This window comes from Phyllostomus discolor, chromosome 7 (assembly GCF_004126475.2).
Source record: "Phyllostomus discolor isolate MPI-MPIP mPhyDis1 chromosome 7, mPhyDis1.pri.v3, whole genome shotgun sequence".
Classification (NCBI taxonomy): Eukaryota; Metazoa; Chordata; class Mammalia; order Chiroptera; family Phyllostomidae; genus Phyllostomus; species Phyllostomus discolor.
In genome coordinates, this window is record NC_040909.2 from 111,406,696 (window position 1) to 111,425,808 (window position 19,113).

Genomic DNA, 19,113 nt, shown 5'->3' on the forward strand with positions numbered 1-19,113 from the left:
TGGGGGCCATGGCCTGCAACCCAGGCATGTACCCTGACTGGGAATCAAACCTGCGACACTTTGGTTCACAGCCCGAGCTCAATCCATTGAGCTATGCCAGCCAGGAAAAGATATTCTTATAATATCTGTTTGTAAACAGATTGTAGTTATTCATTAACTGTTGTTCCATTTTTACTGATGTGACTCACTGACTTTTCCTAATCATATTTTTCTACCATATGTAAAAAAACATAACTGGTTCATTTAGTTGGTGCAAGTTTTTTGCCTTTAAAATATACTGATGGTATGTGAAAACACTACTCCTTTCACAGACACTTTTTTGTATCCCATCATGTAGTGTTTAATCCCCTTCCACTGTAGCTACTCATTGGCTTTTGGAGCTAAAAATCTTAGTCATTATCAAATCCAACCACTCCTTTTTTCACATGAAGAAAATGAGCCACAGAGGTTTTAAATACAAAATTACACCGCTATTTGATGGCAGAGTTTATACTGACTAAAGGTGTGGTGATTAGTGTATCTTTCAGCAAATTTCCTCATTACTCCTTAATGTATGTAAGCTGAACTTCTGCAATCCAAACTTATATTGTTTGTAATAATAGTCACAATAATGAGTATGTACTAGCTAACATTTATTGAACAGTAACATGCCAAATGGTCTTTTAACCACTCTTCATATATCATTTCAGTGCTAATGACTACTCTAAGGTAGCTAAAGGTACTTACTTTCAAGGAAACTGACAATATAGTTAAGTACATTTTGGGGTTCATATATGTGTTTAATATCTCTGAATACTCTGCAGTGTTTAACCTAAAAAGATACTTGCTGTCTCCTCCTGTATCATGGATGAAGTTGTAGGGAGCAGAAAGTTCATTTGTAAGCTACACATTTCCTTAAGAAACAGAGCATAGTGTGACATGACTTCTGTGCTTGGCAGTGTGGCATACTAGTTAATCTAAAATCCTCTCCTCTACAAAAACCTGTGCTAAATAATATATAACTTAATTCTAATAGAATTGTTGAACCTGTAGGAAAGTAGGGAAAATGTCTAAAACAAGGAGGAAACTGTCCTGTCTGATGTGGCTCAGTTGGTTGGGGCATCATCCCATAGACTGAAAGATCACAGGTTCGATTCCTGGTAAGGGTGGGTACTTAGGTTGCAGGTTTGGTGCCCTGTTGAGGTGCCTATGAGAGGCAGCTGATCGGTGTGTCTCTTGAATCGGTGCTCTCTTTCTCTCTCTTTCCCTTCCTTCCCCTCTCTGAGTTGTTGAGCATGTCCTTGGGTGAGGATAAAAAAATAAAGTAAAAATAAAACAAGGAGGAAACTAAAATCTGGAGGGGAAAGCAGGCACTTAAATTTTGATTATCCTAATGGGTTGTCACAACCTCAGTTGTCAGTGGACTTCGTTTTTAATCACCAAAAATGTGGTGGGGACAGGAAGTGAGGAATTGGGAACTGGTGTTCAGATTCCCTAAGCTCATATCTTTTAAGGACTAGTGAAAGGGTGTACTCTTTCAAAAATTTGCCCCACTCTATATTTCATAAAGAAGTCTCTTTGTTTTGGCCATGATGGGGAAGAGGGAGGGTGCTTTCCATGAGAATTTGTAACTGCAGTGTTGTCATCCCTCAGATTTAAATTTCTTTCATGGTCTAGGAACCATCAAACCAATAAGTCAACTTAAAAAGTGATCCAGAGTGGACTGGTTACATCTCTGGGTATCTAGTAGTGAACACAAATCCTTGCTGTGCCAATGTATTTGAAACAGAAGGCTGTGTGAAATGTAAACTCAGAATCCAGTATCACCAAGAACTTGAAAATAACCCACCAAGAGCAAGAGCTAGTGAAGACCTCCAATGGATGATTTAGACTTCCAGAATTTCAGATAATATAATAATAAGAAACAGAATATAAAATGACCATGTTTACTATTATTAAGGAAGCAAAAGAGAGAGTTGTAGATATGAGAGAGGCACAGATACTGTCAATAAAGACTAGAGAATTTAAAAAAGAAGAATATATTTGGAGATCAGAAGTCATTGAATGGATTAAATAGCAGATTAGATACAGCCAAAGATACCATTAGTGAACTTGAAGGTGGATATAAAGAAATTAGCCAGAATGCAGCACTGAAAATAGAGATGAAATGTGAAATACAGGTCAATGGATATGGATAGTAGAATCAGACAATTCTTTTTTTTTTATCTTCACCTGAGGACATGTGTGTTGATTTCGGGGTGGGGGGGGGAGAGAGAGAGAAAGAAACATCAATTGACTGTCTCTGTCACACGCTCAAACGCAGGACCTAGGGTACATACAACCTAGGTATGTACTCTGACCAGGAATCAAACCTGTGACCTTTTGGTGTTCAGGGCTACACTTCAGCCAACTGAGCCACACCAACCAGGGCATGAGACAATTCTGTATGTGTATAAGACGACTCTCAGAAGGAGACACTAGGAGAGAGGCAATGTTTAGAAACTTTTTAAAAAGGATTTTATTTATTTATTTTTAGAGAGGGAAGGGAGGGAGAGAGAGAGAGAGAGAGAGAGAAACATCAATGTGCGGTTGCTGGGGTCTGTGGCCTGCAACCCAGGCATGTGCCCTGACTGGGAATCAAACCTGCGACACTTTGGTTCACAGCCCGAGCTCAATCTACTGAGCTACGCCAGCCAGGGCAGAAACTTTTTTTTTAATAAATCACAAAATTGCTGCAAGATGTGAATCTTCAGATTTAAAAGTCATAAATCCTAAACAGGAAAAATAAACCTAAATCTCTAAGTAGATATATTATGGTGAAACCCCAGTGTGCTAACGACAAACATAAGCCTTTAAAAGCGGCCTATGGGGAGAAAAGTTAATGACATGATCTGCTAACATTAATGTTAGTTTTTAAGGTTCTCGGACTTGGTAATGAAGATGTCAAGGATAAAGAAAATTGTTTGCTCTTGAACATCTAATGCCTAAGTTCTCTGGATTTTGCTTCTTTTAAGCCCATAGAGTCTTCAGATGCTCCCCTTTCCAAAGTAAATGAGTTATTGAAACTTGTCTGAAGTTGTGTTTCAGGATTTTAACCAGGTTTAGCCCCTTCTAGATGAAATGATTTTTCTAGTGCCTTATACACAGAAATGCCCAAATTTCCACACCTAGTGGAGTAGTCACAACTAGTAATCAAAGTTAAGTAAGTAACTTGAAGAGATTAATTCTTAATGTGAATTAGTTTTCCCATAATGTATGTAGTTAGTGTGACAAAGAAATGCAGGAGCAAGATTCTGACTTACAGAATTTTGGTGTTAGAAGCAAATTTTATTTTGTTAGTCCTTATGTGATGAGTTATGCTATAATCTAGGTAGCAGAATGTATGGATTAAAATTGAGGCATTTCTTTTTTTATCATTCTGCCAGTATGAAGCTGAATCTAGTTGTCAAATGTTTATTTGCTATTGTTGATGTTTTAAAAAGTTAAGAGTCAGAGAAGCAGATCTGTAGATACATGCTTGTCAGTAAATGCTTGCTGACTCTCTTTGCTGCTAGTTATAGCAGTACGCACAGGGACTGCTGAGGGGCCAGTGAGGGCGGAACAGTGGAAAGGAAGGCTTTGCATTTTGTTCCTGTGAGTACTTAAAGTTCAATTCTGTCACTTAAATGCCACTCTGAGCTACATTTTTGAGATTACTTTCTATTTCATGCTATTTAATTGACTGTAGTTTAATGGTTATGTTTTATATTCTTTTGAAAATATTAAGTATGTTTTATCCAGGTATTTTGGCTTAACTGAATCCTAAAATATTACTTCGTTTGCTATTCCATGTTAAAAACAATAAAATCATTATTATAAGCAACCGTAACAAAACAACTACTACCTTTTTAGTTTGCTGTGTCCTATTTGCTTGTGTTATCAGAGGGAGCCATTTGTAATCTGTCACCTGCTGAGTGTGAGAACTAACCAGGTTTCTTGTTACACCTCATATTTGTTCTTGCCCACCCAGCCACCTTTGTTCAGACCTCCACTTCCTTATCCGATGCATCTTCTATAGTTCATGTACTCCATATATCTTTCCCCTGAAAGAATAATGCTTACCTTTTCAATCATTTGGAAGTGCTTTTCTGTCATTTTGTGTAATGTTCCTTAACAACTGTAAGGTGTATGTCACTTCAGTGCATTTTGAAAAAAGAATTTTCCTCTTCCTCCTTTTAGAAACCTTTATGATTGGTCCACTATCTTGTGATTTTATTATTTTTTGTGTATCTAATGTGAGTTCTGCTTGCTTGAGTGTTCTGAATTACCTTTTGTTTTCTTTTATTAAACTGTAGTTTGCAAGTCTTGCAGTGGAAAGGGCAGCCCTCTAGGCCCCTGTCGTCTTCGTGGCTTTTTTAGAGGCAGTCCTTTTTAGTTTATTTTTAGATATTTACCTCTAAATAAAATGCTTATGTTTCAATTTTCTTACCTTCTATATTTTGATATTATCTACATACTTTCTACTACACACTTATCGCCTTACAATAACAAATTTATTTTCTTACAGTTCTGTAGTTCAGAAGTCTGAAGGAGTCTCACACTGAAATCCAAGTGTCAGTATGTCTGTGCTCCTTTCTGAAGCCTCTTAAAGGCTTACCCAACTGGAGAATATGGGATAAGCCCCCCATTTCAAATCAGCTGATTAGCAATCTTAATTCTCTCTACAGCCTTCATTCTACTTTGTCATGCACTGTTCACAGGTTCTGGAATTAAGATGCAAACATTTTGGGGGGTGAAGGACATTATTTTGACTACCAAATAGGATTTAGCTTTTAGGGCCAACACTCATTATCTCTGTTCTTCCTTTTACCTGAATTATTTAATTATAACACTATTTTTGCTCATTTTATGTGTATTATTAATGTATTATGGCCATGTATGTATGAATTATACTTCCATTAAATATATTATCTTATAAACTTTTCTTCCTAGAGTTAATAAGTGCCTTTTTTGCTTGATTAGTGCTGAATGTACTTAACTATTAATTCCCCAACGCTATTACAGAATCATACGTTTTCTGAATGTTTCAAATGCACGAGATAGTTTTAATTTTTGTAATCATTATTATTTATATACTTCTCTCTGTTTTCATTCTTATTTGCTACTAGTCTTACTGTATAGATGTCTTAAAGTTTTCTTTTACCATTGTCCTGGGAGTTCCCTTTTCTCTTATAGTGGACCCCCTGTTTCTTGGGTGATGTGTGTTATTTTTTTCCTGATTCACTTCCTCTTTTTGGTGGAGCACAATTCCCTGGTTATCTTTCCAGCAGAGGAAATAAACTTTTTTCCAAATCTGGCATGTCTGAATGAATCTTTACTCTACCTTCATATGTGATTAATAGTTTGGCTGTATATAGATTTGTAGGCTGGTAATAATTTTCTCACAAAACTTAATAAAAAGCCTTGCTATATTGTCTGTTACCTAGTATTGCTGTTGAGAAGTTTGATGCCATTCTAGTTGTATATAATTCTGTGTTACCTATTTCTACTTTTATGCTTTTTTTTTTAAATCTCAGAAGGTTTTAGGAGCCTGACTTTATCCCTGATGTTCAGGTGGTGGTTTTTTATGTGTGTGTGTGTGTGTGTGTGTGTATATATATATATTTTTTTTTTTTTTTCATTTTTGTGCTGAATATGTGGCATAACCTTTTAATTTGAACCTCATATCCTTCAGTTTGGGGAAATCTTCTTGAATTATTTCTTTGATTATTTTCTCCATTTTGTTTTAATAGTTCCTTCTAGAACTTTTGGCCTTAAGATACTTGATTGGTTATGCTGATCCTTTCATTGTGTTGTCTTTTCTCCTCATTTTCAACCTCGGGATTTTTCTTTTAATTTATAACAGATGTCCTCAACTTTAGTGTCCCATCATTTTATTAATTTCAGAAGAATTAACATCTTTAATTGCTAAGAGCTAATTTTTGCTATTTGGAAAATTTAATAACATTCTGTATTTGTTATAGTATGTTTTGTACTTTTTTGGGGGGGTTATTGTTATTATTATTATTATTAAGATTTCTGTTTTTGAAATTGTCTGTTTACCCTATTTCTTTTCTGTGTGTGTTTAATTTCTCCCTTTCATGTAAGTGATTTAAACCTTGTATCTGATGATCCTTCATATTATAGATAAAATACTAAATAACTAAGTAGAACCTGTGTGTGAGGCTGGAGCTTGTTGAATTAAATAGCTAGTGTCATTGTAGGGGAATTGGACTCTAACTCTTTTTTTCTATTTAAAAATAACATTTCACTTAACATTGTTTTGTAGACTACATTTTTTTATATAAAATTTTTTTCAGTTACTGTTGACATTCAATATTATGTTATTTTTAGGTGTGCAGCATAGTTGTTAGACAATTACGTTATTTATGAAGTGATCCCCTCCATAATACAGGTGCCCACCTGGCACATTATATAGATATTACAGTATTACTGACTGTATTCCCAGTGCTGTACTTTTCACATCAGTGATTATTTTGTTACTATGAATTTGTACTTCTTAATACCTTCACATTTTTTATCTATCCTATTCCCCGCCTCCCCTGGGCTCCCCTGTAACCATCAGTTTGTTCTCTGCATCTCTGGGTCCATTTCTGTTTAGTTAGTTTATTTTGTTCTTTAGATTCCACATATAAATTAAATTATATGGCATTTATCTTTCTCTGACTTATTTCACTTAGCATAATACCTTTTAGCTTCATCCATGTTGTTGTAAATGGTAAGACTTCATTATTTTTATGTCTGAGTAATATTCCATTTTGTATATGTACCACAACTTTTTTTATCCTCACCCGAGGACAGTTTTTCATTGCTTTGAGAGAGAGACAGAGACAGAGACACTGATGTGAGAAACACTGATTGATTGCCTCCGATACATGCCCACATAGGGGATCAAACCCACAACCTAGGTGTGTGCCCTGACTGGGAATTGAACCAGCACCCTTTTGATGTATGGGATGATGCTCCAACCATCTGAGCCACTCAGCCAGGGCTGTACCACAGCTGAACTTTATCCACTCATCTATTGATGGGCACTTGGGTTGCTTTTATATCTTGGCTATTTTAAATAACATTGTACTGAACATAGGGGTGCTTATATCCTTTCGAATTATTGTTTTGTATTTCTTTGGATATATATGCAGAAGTGGAATTGTTGGGTCATAAGGTAGTTTTGTTTCTAACTTTTGAGGAACTTCCATACTGTTTTCTATAGTGGCTGCACCAGTTTGCATTCCTACCAAAAGTACACAGGAGTTCCCCTTTCTCCACATCCTTGCCAGCACTTGTTGTTTGTTGATTTATTGATGACAGCCATTCTGACAGGCATGAGGTGATATCTCATTGTGGCTTTAGTACTCATTTCTCTATGATCAGCGACATTAAGCATCTTTTCATATGCCTATTGGCTATTGGAGTGTCCTCTTTGGAGGAGTGTCTCTTTAGGTCTTTGTCCATTTTTCTTGGATTGTTTATTTTTTGTTTTAAGTTATATGAGTTCTTTATACATTTTGGATATTAACCCCTTTTGGATTTATCATTTACAACTACCTTCTCCCATTCAGTAGGTTGACTTTTCATTTAGTTGATGGTTTCCTTTGCTGTGCAAAAACTTTGTCATTTGATGTAGTCCCATTGTTTCTTTTCTTTTTCTTTCTTTTTTTTTTTTTTTTGCCTAAGGAGAGAGAGCAGAAAAAAAATTGCTGAGAAAAACATCAGAGAATTTGCTGCCTATGTTTCTTCTAGGAATTTTATGGTTTGGGGTGTTAAATTTAAGTCTTTATTACACTTTAAGTTTATTCTTGTATATGATGTAAGAAGGTGGTCTAGTTTCAATTTTTGCATGTAGTTGTTTGATTTTCCCAACACCATTTATTGAGTAGACTGTCTTTACCTCATTGTATGTTCTTGCCTCTTTTGTTATATATATCAATTCACCATATAGGTGTAGGTTTATTTCTAGACTCTCCCTTCTAGGAGTTTTATGGTTTGGGGTGTTAAATTAAAGTCTTTATTACACTTTAAGTTTATTCTTGTATATGATGTTTGAAGGTGGTCTAGTTTCAATTTTTGCATGTAGTTGTTCTATTTTCCCAACACCATTTATTGAGTAGACTGTCTTTACCTCATTGTATGTTCTTGCCTCTTTTGATATATATATATAAATTGACTATATAGGCGTAGGTTTATTTCTAGACTTTCCCATTCTATCCCATTGATCGATGTGTCTGTTTTTATGCCTGTTCTGTGCTGATTTGAAATAAGCTTTTAGTGTAGTTTGATATCAGATAGTGTGATACCTTCCACTTTGTTCTTTCTCAAGATTGCTGTGACTATTTGGGGTCTTTTGTGGTTCTACATAAATTTTTCAATTATTTGTGTTAATTCATTTTTTTGTTGGGGTAATCATTTATCAGTATCTCTCATTGGATTAGCCACTTTCCGGAGAGAAATTCTTCTATTTCCTTCCTGGAACTCAGAGTTCTTAGACTAAAAGAAAAGGAGTTCTCGTTATTTAGTACATATGCTCTATATAGATTTTTAGACAATTTCCCTTTTTAGTGTGGACCTTTTGGTCCAAAATTCTTAGGTTTAACCTCTCCATAGTGAAACTTCTAGTCTTTTACCAGGATGAATGTAGGGTACTCATTTGCATGGCTGCATGAGAGAAGGGAAAGGCTCTTTAAGTGATCTGACAGACTTTTAGTCATTCCTCATCTTTCTAGCTTCATCTGCATTCTTGCCTTCTGAACGGCCTGGCTTTTTTCATCTTCATTTCTTTGTTGGTGTCGAGCCCTAAAATTTTCTCTTAACAGCCTTTTGGTGGCAGTTAAGGAGGGAACTGAAGTGAACTTACACGTGGTTTGACTCCTTAATCTTTTACTTCTACACAGACATACAGGTGATGGTCATTAGTTCATCTTTTCATTTGTAGAGGATAATGACAGGAGGGTTATAAATTCATTACTCAACACTGAGGGTGAAGGTCTCAGTGAGGATGAAGGAGTTACTGTGGGAAGAAAATTGGTGGAACAGAATAAGGATTCATGGTGCTTCACAGGGCTAAGAATGTCTCTTAGAAGTTGTTATTTTTCAGAGAAGTACTATAAGGAGAAGAAAAAGCAGTGCATTATTTTATATTAAATGGTATTTTACAATCATTTCCTTGATAATGTGTACAATGTAAAATTTTATTTCAGTTACAGTACTTTAGGAATTCCCCCTTACCTTCCTCTGGTGGGCTGTGGCAGCAGCATTTGAACAAATGTGTGTGAGGCTGCTTTATAAAGGCATTATTTCAAATGTCACTCTCTTTGTGATTGTCCTGTTGACAGATATCCACTGACTATACATCTTACCAAATACCTCTTCTCTAAACTCAGTTTTGTATAAAGTTCGGCGGATTTCTAAGAGTAAATACCTTGAACAGTAACTATAGTATTTGAGCCTCCACATGGAACAATAACAGTGTCTTTTCTTAAGCTGCTCCTTTACTGGATGAGCAGTGCTGCTTAAAGCCAAAGCTATGTTTTTTAGTTGTAGAGCTTTCAGTCTCTTTGTGTCACCAGTTGCATCCCTAACAGATTTCCTTGCCCAGTTTCAGGTAGCAGCACTCATGTAGAAAGAACAGTGTGAATGGTGCCCTGGGTTGTGTAGTACCAAGACTCTTGCTCCCTTTTCCTTTTTAGTGCTTTCATTCGGAGCACTTTTCAAATCCCACTTTGAAGGTGGAGTGGAAAGAAACCAAGGTTATTTTTATTAAGGCTTTTTTTTTAGAGCAGGTCACTGCAAGAGTGAGGGGAAGGTACAGAGATTTCCCATATACCTTCTGCCTCCAACCCGCATACTGTCCCCCAATGCCAGTTTCCCCCATCAGAGTGGTACATTTGTTACACATGATGACACTGTATTGACACGTCATAGTCACCGAAGGCTGTAGTTTATATTCCCCAGGTTAATTTTTACTAGAACTTTTTTTCACTGTTGAAGTCTATCAAGAGGTAATTATAATTTAAAAAAAATTCAGTTTGTGGCATTAACAACAAAGTATAGAAAGACTTTTCTTTTTTTTTTAAGATTTTATTTATTTATTTTTAGGGAGGGAAGGGGGGAGGGAGGGAGGGAGAGAGAGAGAGAGAGAGAGAGAGAGAGAGAGAGAGAGAGAAAGAGAGAGAAAGAGAGAGAGAGAGAGAAACAACAATATGCGGTTGCTGGGGGTTATGGCCCGCAACCCAGGAATGTACCCTGGCTGGGAATCGAACCTGGGACACTTTGGTTCCCAGCCCGCGCTCAATCCACTGAGCTACACCAGCCAGGGCGAAAGACTTTTCTTAAGTAGATATATATACTTCTGTTTTAGTTATTAAAATAAGTTTTAAAATATCTGAGAAATGTAGTGGTCACAAAAAATTTGAACTAAGATCTTGATAGTTTTAGTCTAAACCAAGATGCTTTTATATACATATAGGACACTTTTGTTAGAAGAGATTTTAGGCATCTTCTTCTGATTATAGTCTTGTATATGAAACCTGTCCAGAAAGTATCCTGCCATGTAATATGAAAAACAGATACATTTATTGAAGAGGATATAAGAAACATTGTACATAGGACAAAGACACCTCAGTTCCCTTCAAAGTAGGCACCTTGGGACCTCACACAGTTCCCCCAATCGCCATCAGCTGCCCCATCATATTGTCCTGAATCTCATTGATGGTCTGAAATCTCTTCCTTTTCAAAGGTGATTTTAGTTTTGGGAAAAGCCCGAAGTTGCAGGGCACCAAATCTGGGCTGTAGGGGGGCTGAGTTCCCTGGGTGATTTAATGTTTCACCAAAAAACTCTGCATGAGACATGATGCACAAATGGGCACATCGTTGTGATGAAGCTGCCAATCACCAATTGCCCATAGCTGCGGCCTTCTGAATCATCCAAATGGTTTCCACAGAAGAATGTCCAAGCTTAACACAAAATTTGATGCAGATTCATTGCTCTACTCACTCAGTCATTTTCAATGTGATGGCCATAAAATACACATGCTTACTCAATGGTGTCTACCACCCCCACTGACAAGTAGAGTGAAGTTGTCATTGTTCATGCATGAGCATTCCAGTCCACTCTCCTTGGCTACCAGGTTACATAGATGTTGCATAAACCATACTTGTTGTATTAACAATGGCTGGAATTTTTTCCTGACAGACCTCGTATAACATGTGTTAGATATTAAAAAGACCTATCATGTGTGATTTAGAGGAGAATGTGATAAATTATGATAAAATCAGAAGCCTATATGAATACAGAACATTTTAGATGTTTGCTTTGAGGACAATAAATATCATTTCACATGGGAACAACACAGGTCGTGAATACTGGAAAATAACAACCCAGCAATACACGTTTATATAACAATCCAAATACAGATTAGTAGTTTAGCAGGTTCTGCTGAAATAAGGGTTAATATGTGAGAAGATATTTCTTAAAGTGATGTGCTTTAATCATTTTTAAATCATATAGTGTGTTAATTAAACTGCAGATTCCTGGGCTACCTCTTAGGAAGATTATTAAAATATTATGGGAACACACTAAAAGTTTGCGATGAAAGATTTCAAAATAATGTTTGATATATTTATCATAGAAAGTTTATGGTTTTCTTAATTCATAAATAGTTCTGTTTAAATGAGTTTCGTCTATGAAGGATATTATATGTTTGATCAAAATGTGAAATAAAGAAAAGAAGGTGAATTATGTTGGTAGCTATTCATAATATAGGCAAAATGAGTGCTAGCGTCTTCTGTAATGGGATCAAATTGTATGAAACACTGTCATTAACTACAGGACTTTGAGTAAAAACTACTTAACCCCTCTAATCCATTGAATATTAACCCGAAAATGAGAATAGTAAACATGTTTATAATGGGCCTATTGTGAGGATAGAACACGACAACATACGTAACACACACTTCCTCAGCAAATGTGAGCTGATTAGAGCTCTTCATCGTCATCATTACCATTGTGTTAGCCTGCAAAATTTTCAGTCTGATGTTCTTAAAGTGTCTCTTCCTGTTTAATCTCACCTCCCTTCTGGGGCCAAAATGAGTTTTCCCCTTTGAATTAAGTTTTCTCTACCATTTATTTCATGGTAACTATTTCCTCCTGTGCTTTTATGCCCTTTAGCCAGTAGCAGATAGTAGAGATGTCAGTATTCACTTTTTTGGTTAATTGATATAGAACCCTTTTTCTTTCTTTTACCTACACTGGGCATGTGAATTTTGCTTATAAGCTATTGCATTTTAACTTGCAAGCTGTTTCTAGCTGTCCTGTTTCTCTCTTCTCATCCCACCTGATAAGGATATTTTGAATAAATCTGTTTACTCTGGAAGTTTCCTGTTTAAATTAAATGTCTCTGCTTAAATGAAACTAAATTTGTGAGTTAAGTTTCTTTCAAAAGTATAAATCTTATTCTATATTTGAAATCAAATATGATTTTTAACATATTTGCTTAAAAACATGTTAAAATATTTATTTCTTGAGCTCAACTAATCAAGAACTATGTGAATATAGTTATGAAAGTTCAGCCCATTTACTTTAAAATTGCATCCTTTCACCTCCTAAACACTAAACTATGAAACCTAATGCAAATACTGTAAGAATATCTGAGGTAGATAATTAAAGTATAATTAAGTTTAAATGCCTTGGTGAAGGAGTATAAAAATTATTTAAATTCAATCGGCTAGTACATTTGCAGTTTTCTTTTATTAGGTGTGAAATCTAAGAATCCCTTGCCAACTCTTGAGGGCTCAATCCAGAATGTTGAATTGAAGTACTGCAGCACATCATTGGTCAAATGTGCCTCTGGGACCGTGGGATCAATAAAAATTTGTGCCAAAGCCCCAGGTATGTGCAGCTGGACCGTGTAAAACTTTATTGCCTGTATAGGAGAATTGGCCTTGCATTTTACAAGGAGCGTTACTGAAACAAGAATTTACTCATTGTTCCTATGAATCAGAGGTTTTATATTTTTTTATTTTACTTAAAAATTTTTATTAATTGTGCCAGGATGATAGTTCTTGACTTTAATAAATTAATTTTTATTTAAGGGAAAAGCTTTGCGTAGTTTTAAGAATGAATGTGAGGAAGAAAAATTGAAGGAAAGTTTATTCTTATACTTTTGATAGGAGTAGGAGGTATAGATATATATGACACTTTAAAATTAAATTAGAATGTTGTTAATATAATAAAATTACACAGAAAACGTAGCTATTTTTAAATTTATGGTGGTAATTGACTTCATCTTCCTACCAATACTTTTTTTCATAGTATTTCCCTTAAACTACAGGGTCCGGCATAAATAATGCCCCCCCCCCCCTTATTACAAAATTATAAGCATGTAATTCTGTAACATAACAATATTACATTCAAGCACAAATTATGACTTTCTCAGTGAAATGTTCAAATTGCTGTCTATCTCGTGTGAGATATTCACTTACCCTACCAACCACACTCATGCAAGCCTCACTTCTGCTGGACCCTGTATTTGTAATTTAATTACAAACTAAATTTCCCAGTAAGTTTAAGGATAAGGTATAGATTCCCTGGAATGTTTAAAGCATAGTGTATTCAAGTTGTTTCCTTTTATAAGCTTTTCTGAAAATGTTGTAGATTGATTAGGTAAATATTAAAGCTTATGTTTTAAGGATTAAAAGTGCTTTTAATTTTATAGTCATATTCTTAAGAGTATAATAATATGTACAGCTAAAATCATCAAATATAGTTGAAATATTATAATGTTAGTATATTTTAAGATCAAGCATCCTCAAGCTACTCCTTTATTTATTTTATAAAATTTTTTCCATTAATGTTTCTATTCAGGAGACAGTGGGAAAGAGAAATTGATTCCATTGCTTCAAGGTCCTTCTGACACTAAAGACCTTCACAGCAGCAAGTGGCTCAACGAGAGCAGAAAGCCGGAATCTCTCTTAGCTCCGGATTTGATAGCCTTCACAGTTCAAGTTCCCCAATATATGGACTACTGCCACAGTTCTGGTGAGTACAAACTTCGCGTCTTTCTCTTGGCTTGCATTTTTTTTTTTTTTTTTTAGAATTGTGCTTTTTTTTCTTTTTTTTTTTTGACATTTTGTGTCCATTATACTCTACAGTTACACTCTTTGAAAATACAAATGTAGTATTTTTTAATCAGTTTTGGTAAATGACATGTTTATGAGCAATAATGACTTTATTTTATATGAGAGATAATTTAGTTGTATGTATAGCAATCTTAGGTTCATACCTACTAAATTCAACTGAGTTTTAAAATATACCGTATCATGTAATATGTCGAATGGAGTAAAGTAAATTTACAACACTGGAAATGTAAAATATTTTTCATGGGACAACACTACTTTGTCACCCACAGTTTGCCATATTAAAATTAGGTGTTTGGGCTGTATGTAGCTTTGCAAAAAGCAAAAGATGTTAATGGTGGGACCAAGAAAAAACTCAGAGGTCAAGATCTTATTTCTTGATTTATATTCTTCTCTAGCAGCATTTTGCCTATACTCGATTTCATTTTGTTCAACACCGTAATAATAGCAGATCCACACTTGTCATTGTTGAGAGGAGATACTAGAAAGATCAATGAGAACTGGCATGGGGAAGAGGTGTTGGTTAGTAGAGACCAGTATCAGCGGTGTGTGGTTAGTAAAGCCAAGGTGGTCACTCAGTGAGACTAGAAGTAAGATAGCTATATAAAGACTTCTTAAAAGGATAAGGGATCTGTAGTTTTTCCTGGGAATTACTTGGCCAGTGATGGAGTGCTTTCAAATAGTTCCCTAAAAGTAAAGCTCTGTTACCATTAACAGGTATCACAGCTTAGGGGAAATAATGTTAAGCATTACTGCACTAAGTTGAAAATAGAAACCATGAAAAGACTTGTTATTGGCTCAGTAGACAGAGACTGCATGGTGGTGAACATTGAAAGCACTGCACGAGCACACATGTGCAGGGACACAATACTTTAAAGATGAGTGTCGTTGCAGTAGCTCTCACAGTTGGCGGGGCGTCCCCATTAGAAACTGGACAGCAGTATTTGCAAGGTCAGTCTGAGGCCCCACTGTCAACATGCTGCTAAAAACGCATTCCTCAGAAATAACTTATCAGCCTGGTGAGAATGGGTGTATGTTGCTAAGTAAAAAACGTGAGGATGAGGCAGAAACCCAAACTGAGAATGTCCCTATGGATAAGATTTTACCAGTCTTTTAAGACATGGTTTGATAAACATTTTAATCAAGGGCCAGATAACAAATATTTTAGGCTTTGTGGACCATATGGTCTCTATCAGCTATTCAGTTCTGCTGTTTACATCACAAAAATAGCCATAGACAATATGTAAATGAGTGGATGTACCTCTGCTCCAATAAAACTTTAATTGGTAAAAACTGGAGGGGGGCCAGATTTAGCCTATGTGGTTTAGCTTACCACCCCCACCCTTGTTTTAGATAGAAGGGATTGGTGGTTAAATAAACCTTATGGTTTTGTTAATGCCTATTTAATTGTTGCGCGTGGGTCACCGGCCAGCAGTGACCACGGAACGCTGTGGATGGCTCGCCGAAAAACACGCGAGAAACACACACATGCACAGAGACAAGACTAGTTTCTGTGGGGAAGTAGGGACAGAATGGCCATCCCCCCTAGTGGGGAGGGCCCTGATTTACCATCCACACTTGCTTTTATTGGTCTCATTTTGCATAATAATTCAGGTAAAGTACAGTACTTATCAGGGGGAAGCAAGGAACTATAGAAAACAAGGAATTCTGCTGGTCTATTGAGTCAGGGGTCAAAGAGCTGTAAGACTTTGAGGAACAAACTTCCTCCTTGGACACCTCTCATTCAACTGAGAGCATTTTAAACAAAGAAGGTTTCACAGTAATTTACATGTTCTTTCTTAGGCCTGATCACCCAGGGAATCTGCCCCTTTTAGCACAGAGCTGCACCACCCTGTCATTGTTTCAGGCTTAGGTGGGAGCTAAGGCAATAAGGAGATTTTTCTCCCGGACGATGAGAACTCAGGCTATGTCAAAGCCGAGGAGCAAGGGTCCGTCACCCTCTTTTGCTGTAGCCCCCAAAGTCCTTCTTTTGGGGGGCCTCCCAAAGTGATCGTGCTTGCCTTAGGTCATTCCCCCCGTGGGGAATCTTACCCGTCTTTGGCTAACCGACCAAGCTTTTTGGGGTTCAGTTATGAATAAAGCAGCAGAAGCAGCATTCCTGCCAGGGAGACAAGCCCTTGTCTCCTTGCTGGCTTACGGTTCCAAGGGCGTTCCCTTAGCCTTAGCCTAGGCGGGGGTTTCAGCTTCTGATACCAGCCAGGGCGGTTCCCAACATTTAATCATGTTCCTTAAATATGCTCTTTTGGTAGACTTTTGTAATCTACCATATAATAAGTTTTGATAGGTTTTGTTTTCATATCATCAAATCATTGAAATATTACTGAAATGACCAGACCACCTGGTTATGAATTTTGATACATAAGAAGGAAGTAAGCTTGTTTATGTCTGTGTATTCTTAATTGGAGGAGTGACTCTATGTTTTTCCTTTTGCCATGTACACAATTAGAATGAATTAAAGTGTCAAGATTATTTAAATAATAATTAGATCTTTCTCATAATGATATTCATATTCTTTGTAATTTAAATGGACTTTTAGAGTGACAAAAATGTATTTGCCTTTCTAATCTATTATATGAGCCTAAAAATTAACTACTATAAAAAATTATACCTATGATATTTCAAGGGTAAAGTTTCACATTTTTTCTTGATGTTAAGGAAATTTGCCTAGTCTTCAACATTAATGTTTAGTGATATGTTTATGGATTTATGTGGAAAATTTTAATGTGATCGTGTATTTGTTGTTTTGAAAATATTCCTTTGGGAGTATTTTAATCCTGAAATGTAATATGTTTTTATTTAAACTACATTCATATAATTTACTTAGTGCATTTTCAAGTTTAAATTTTACATTCAACCTTGGTACTGCCACCCACATTCATGGCTTTGTGATATGGTTTTGAGAGAGTTTCTAAGTATTAATTTTTCAACCCATTTTAAAAGAATATTGACTAATCTTATGTTCCTGCAACAAGATTTAAATTGGAGGGGCGTGTTACTATATTAACTGATAGTATGGACAAATCATAAAGTGTAAATTTTAAATGAAGAAATAATTTATCAACAATTTGTTAAGACTTTATTGAAATATCACTGTTTCAGTAAGTACTTTTCTGGCCACTGTATAAGTTTTTTTCTTTATGTCTTACACACACAGACATGCACGCGCATGCACACACGCACAGAAACACACTTCTCTATGTTTCTTTAGCTTTTCTTGGTGCTTTTCACAGTCTGCCATTCTGTACATGCTTCCGACTTACCTTGTTGATTTTTTTTGCCATTAGGATTTACGCTACATTTGGTCAGGAGATTTGTCTTTTTTAGTCACTGCAGTATTCCTAGGATATAAAATATCCCACATATAGTATGCTATTAACAGATATTTAATGAATGGATAAGCAAGTAAGTGATGATTATATTTATATTGACTGGTTGATAGTTTTTGAGGCTGGTGTATCTAAGGAAAATGACACAGAAATCTTCCCTAATGTAGTGTTTTTAAATGTTTTTAAAAGATTCTGGGTAGTTAAACTCTTTTAGGTGAACAGTTACAGGGAAGTGCAAGTAATCCCTGATGTCTCTCTCACAGACAAGCAGATGCCCAGGTGAGATTGTTAATGAACTTTCCCCTTGAATTTATAGAATTTCAATGAGAGGTATTTGATTGTAGAGTAGTAAATAATCAGTTAACTGACTTGTTGCAAATTGTGTATTTTAGAGGAGTTTGGTGATCATTCTAATTGGCTTCTCCCTATCCTGCTATGATGTGTGGAAGACAGTCATCTTTGTTTATATACTCCCAAATTGAAGGCAGGGGATTAGAACTGGGAGCTGGCAAATGTTGTGGATATTATATAAAACTCAATTAGGAAGAGAATTTTGAAGTTAGCTTAGTTAGGATAAAGAGGCAGAGTTTTTTGCCCTGACTTAAGAATGCAAGAAAAGGGACAGCTTTATAAATGTGAATTAGGTTTTTATATGACTGAAAAAGTATTTATGGTGTCAGTGAATGTCTTTATAAAAATAGTAGTTTTATACTTTAAAAATTACTGTCATGTAAATTCTTGTTTGCCAAATGAAACTGTGTTTAGCACAGCAAGTGTTATTTGTGTCTTATGGAGGAGGAAATAGAGGCCGATTGACCACGTATCTAGCAGCTCAGAGTCCGAACTTGAACCTGGGGCTTCGAACTATGTAACATTTTCCCATTTTCCTAGGCTGTTTATGTTTATCATATAACCTTAGGGTCCATAATGCTGAACATTGCATCCCCCAGCTTTAACAGTCATTAACTTGAGGGCGCTCCTGTCTTCATATTAAGCACTGTCAAAAGAGCCACACTTTCATGGTGTCACAACATTCCTTTCTTTCTGATGTCTCAGCAATGCCCTTTGCACTTTCCCTCTTCCACCCTTGATTGCATTCTCTACTCCACTGACTGTGATTACAGTGGAGTGTCTGAAGCTTCTTGTGGGAGTCTAGTGTGACAGCCCACATTCTGTGTTCATTGTTGCTATTCACAGGAACCAGTTAGCGATGCTTCTGTTTCTTACATTTGTGTAGATATTAGGGGTCAAATGGAGAAACTAGATGCATCTTTTGCTCCTTCAGAAGGAGACACACTTGGTGACTATGATTGATGTATGTAAAGCATTTTAAAATGGGGTTCTAAACATTTTTCTTCATTTGTCTTTTAAATGTAGACTTGGGGTCTTCTTCACATGCTGTATTTTGCCTATGAGTTGTAACAGGTTCTACTTGTTAAAAAGTTCCGAGTCTTTGTTAATCCTGGTATCAACATATAAATAAATTTTGAATTGTCTGCTTTAGGAATATAAAATGATCACAAACTACTGTACACTTAGAGTAAAGGAAGTTAGAAGTCATTCATTTGAATTTCCAAGTCAGTGTTTGGAGTCCTTTTTATATTTCTCTCTCTTT

At 35.9% G+C, this 19,113-nt stretch overlaps 1 protein-coding gene across 9 annotated transcripts in view; it reads left to right on the forward strand.

Annotated features, from left to right (window-relative positions):
• Nucleotides 1-19,113, forward strand: part of VPS13B (vacuolar protein sorting 13 homolog B) — a 702,408-nt gene that overhangs the window by 165,541 nt on the left and 517,754 nt on the right. For all 9 annotated transcript variants that reach the window (XR_004904391.1, XM_036031293.1, XM_028534101.2 and 6 more), the window contains 2 exons: nucleotides 12,770-12,904; nucleotides 13,880-14,053. Coding sequence is in view for 8 of the 9 variants with exons in the window: in XM_036031293.1 (XP_035887186.1) it covers nucleotides 12,770-12,904; nucleotides 13,880-14,053 (309 nt within the window). In the remaining variant the exon portion in view is untranslated. The remainder of the gene's footprint in view (nucleotides 1-12,769; nucleotides 12,905-13,879; nucleotides 14,054-19,113) is intronic.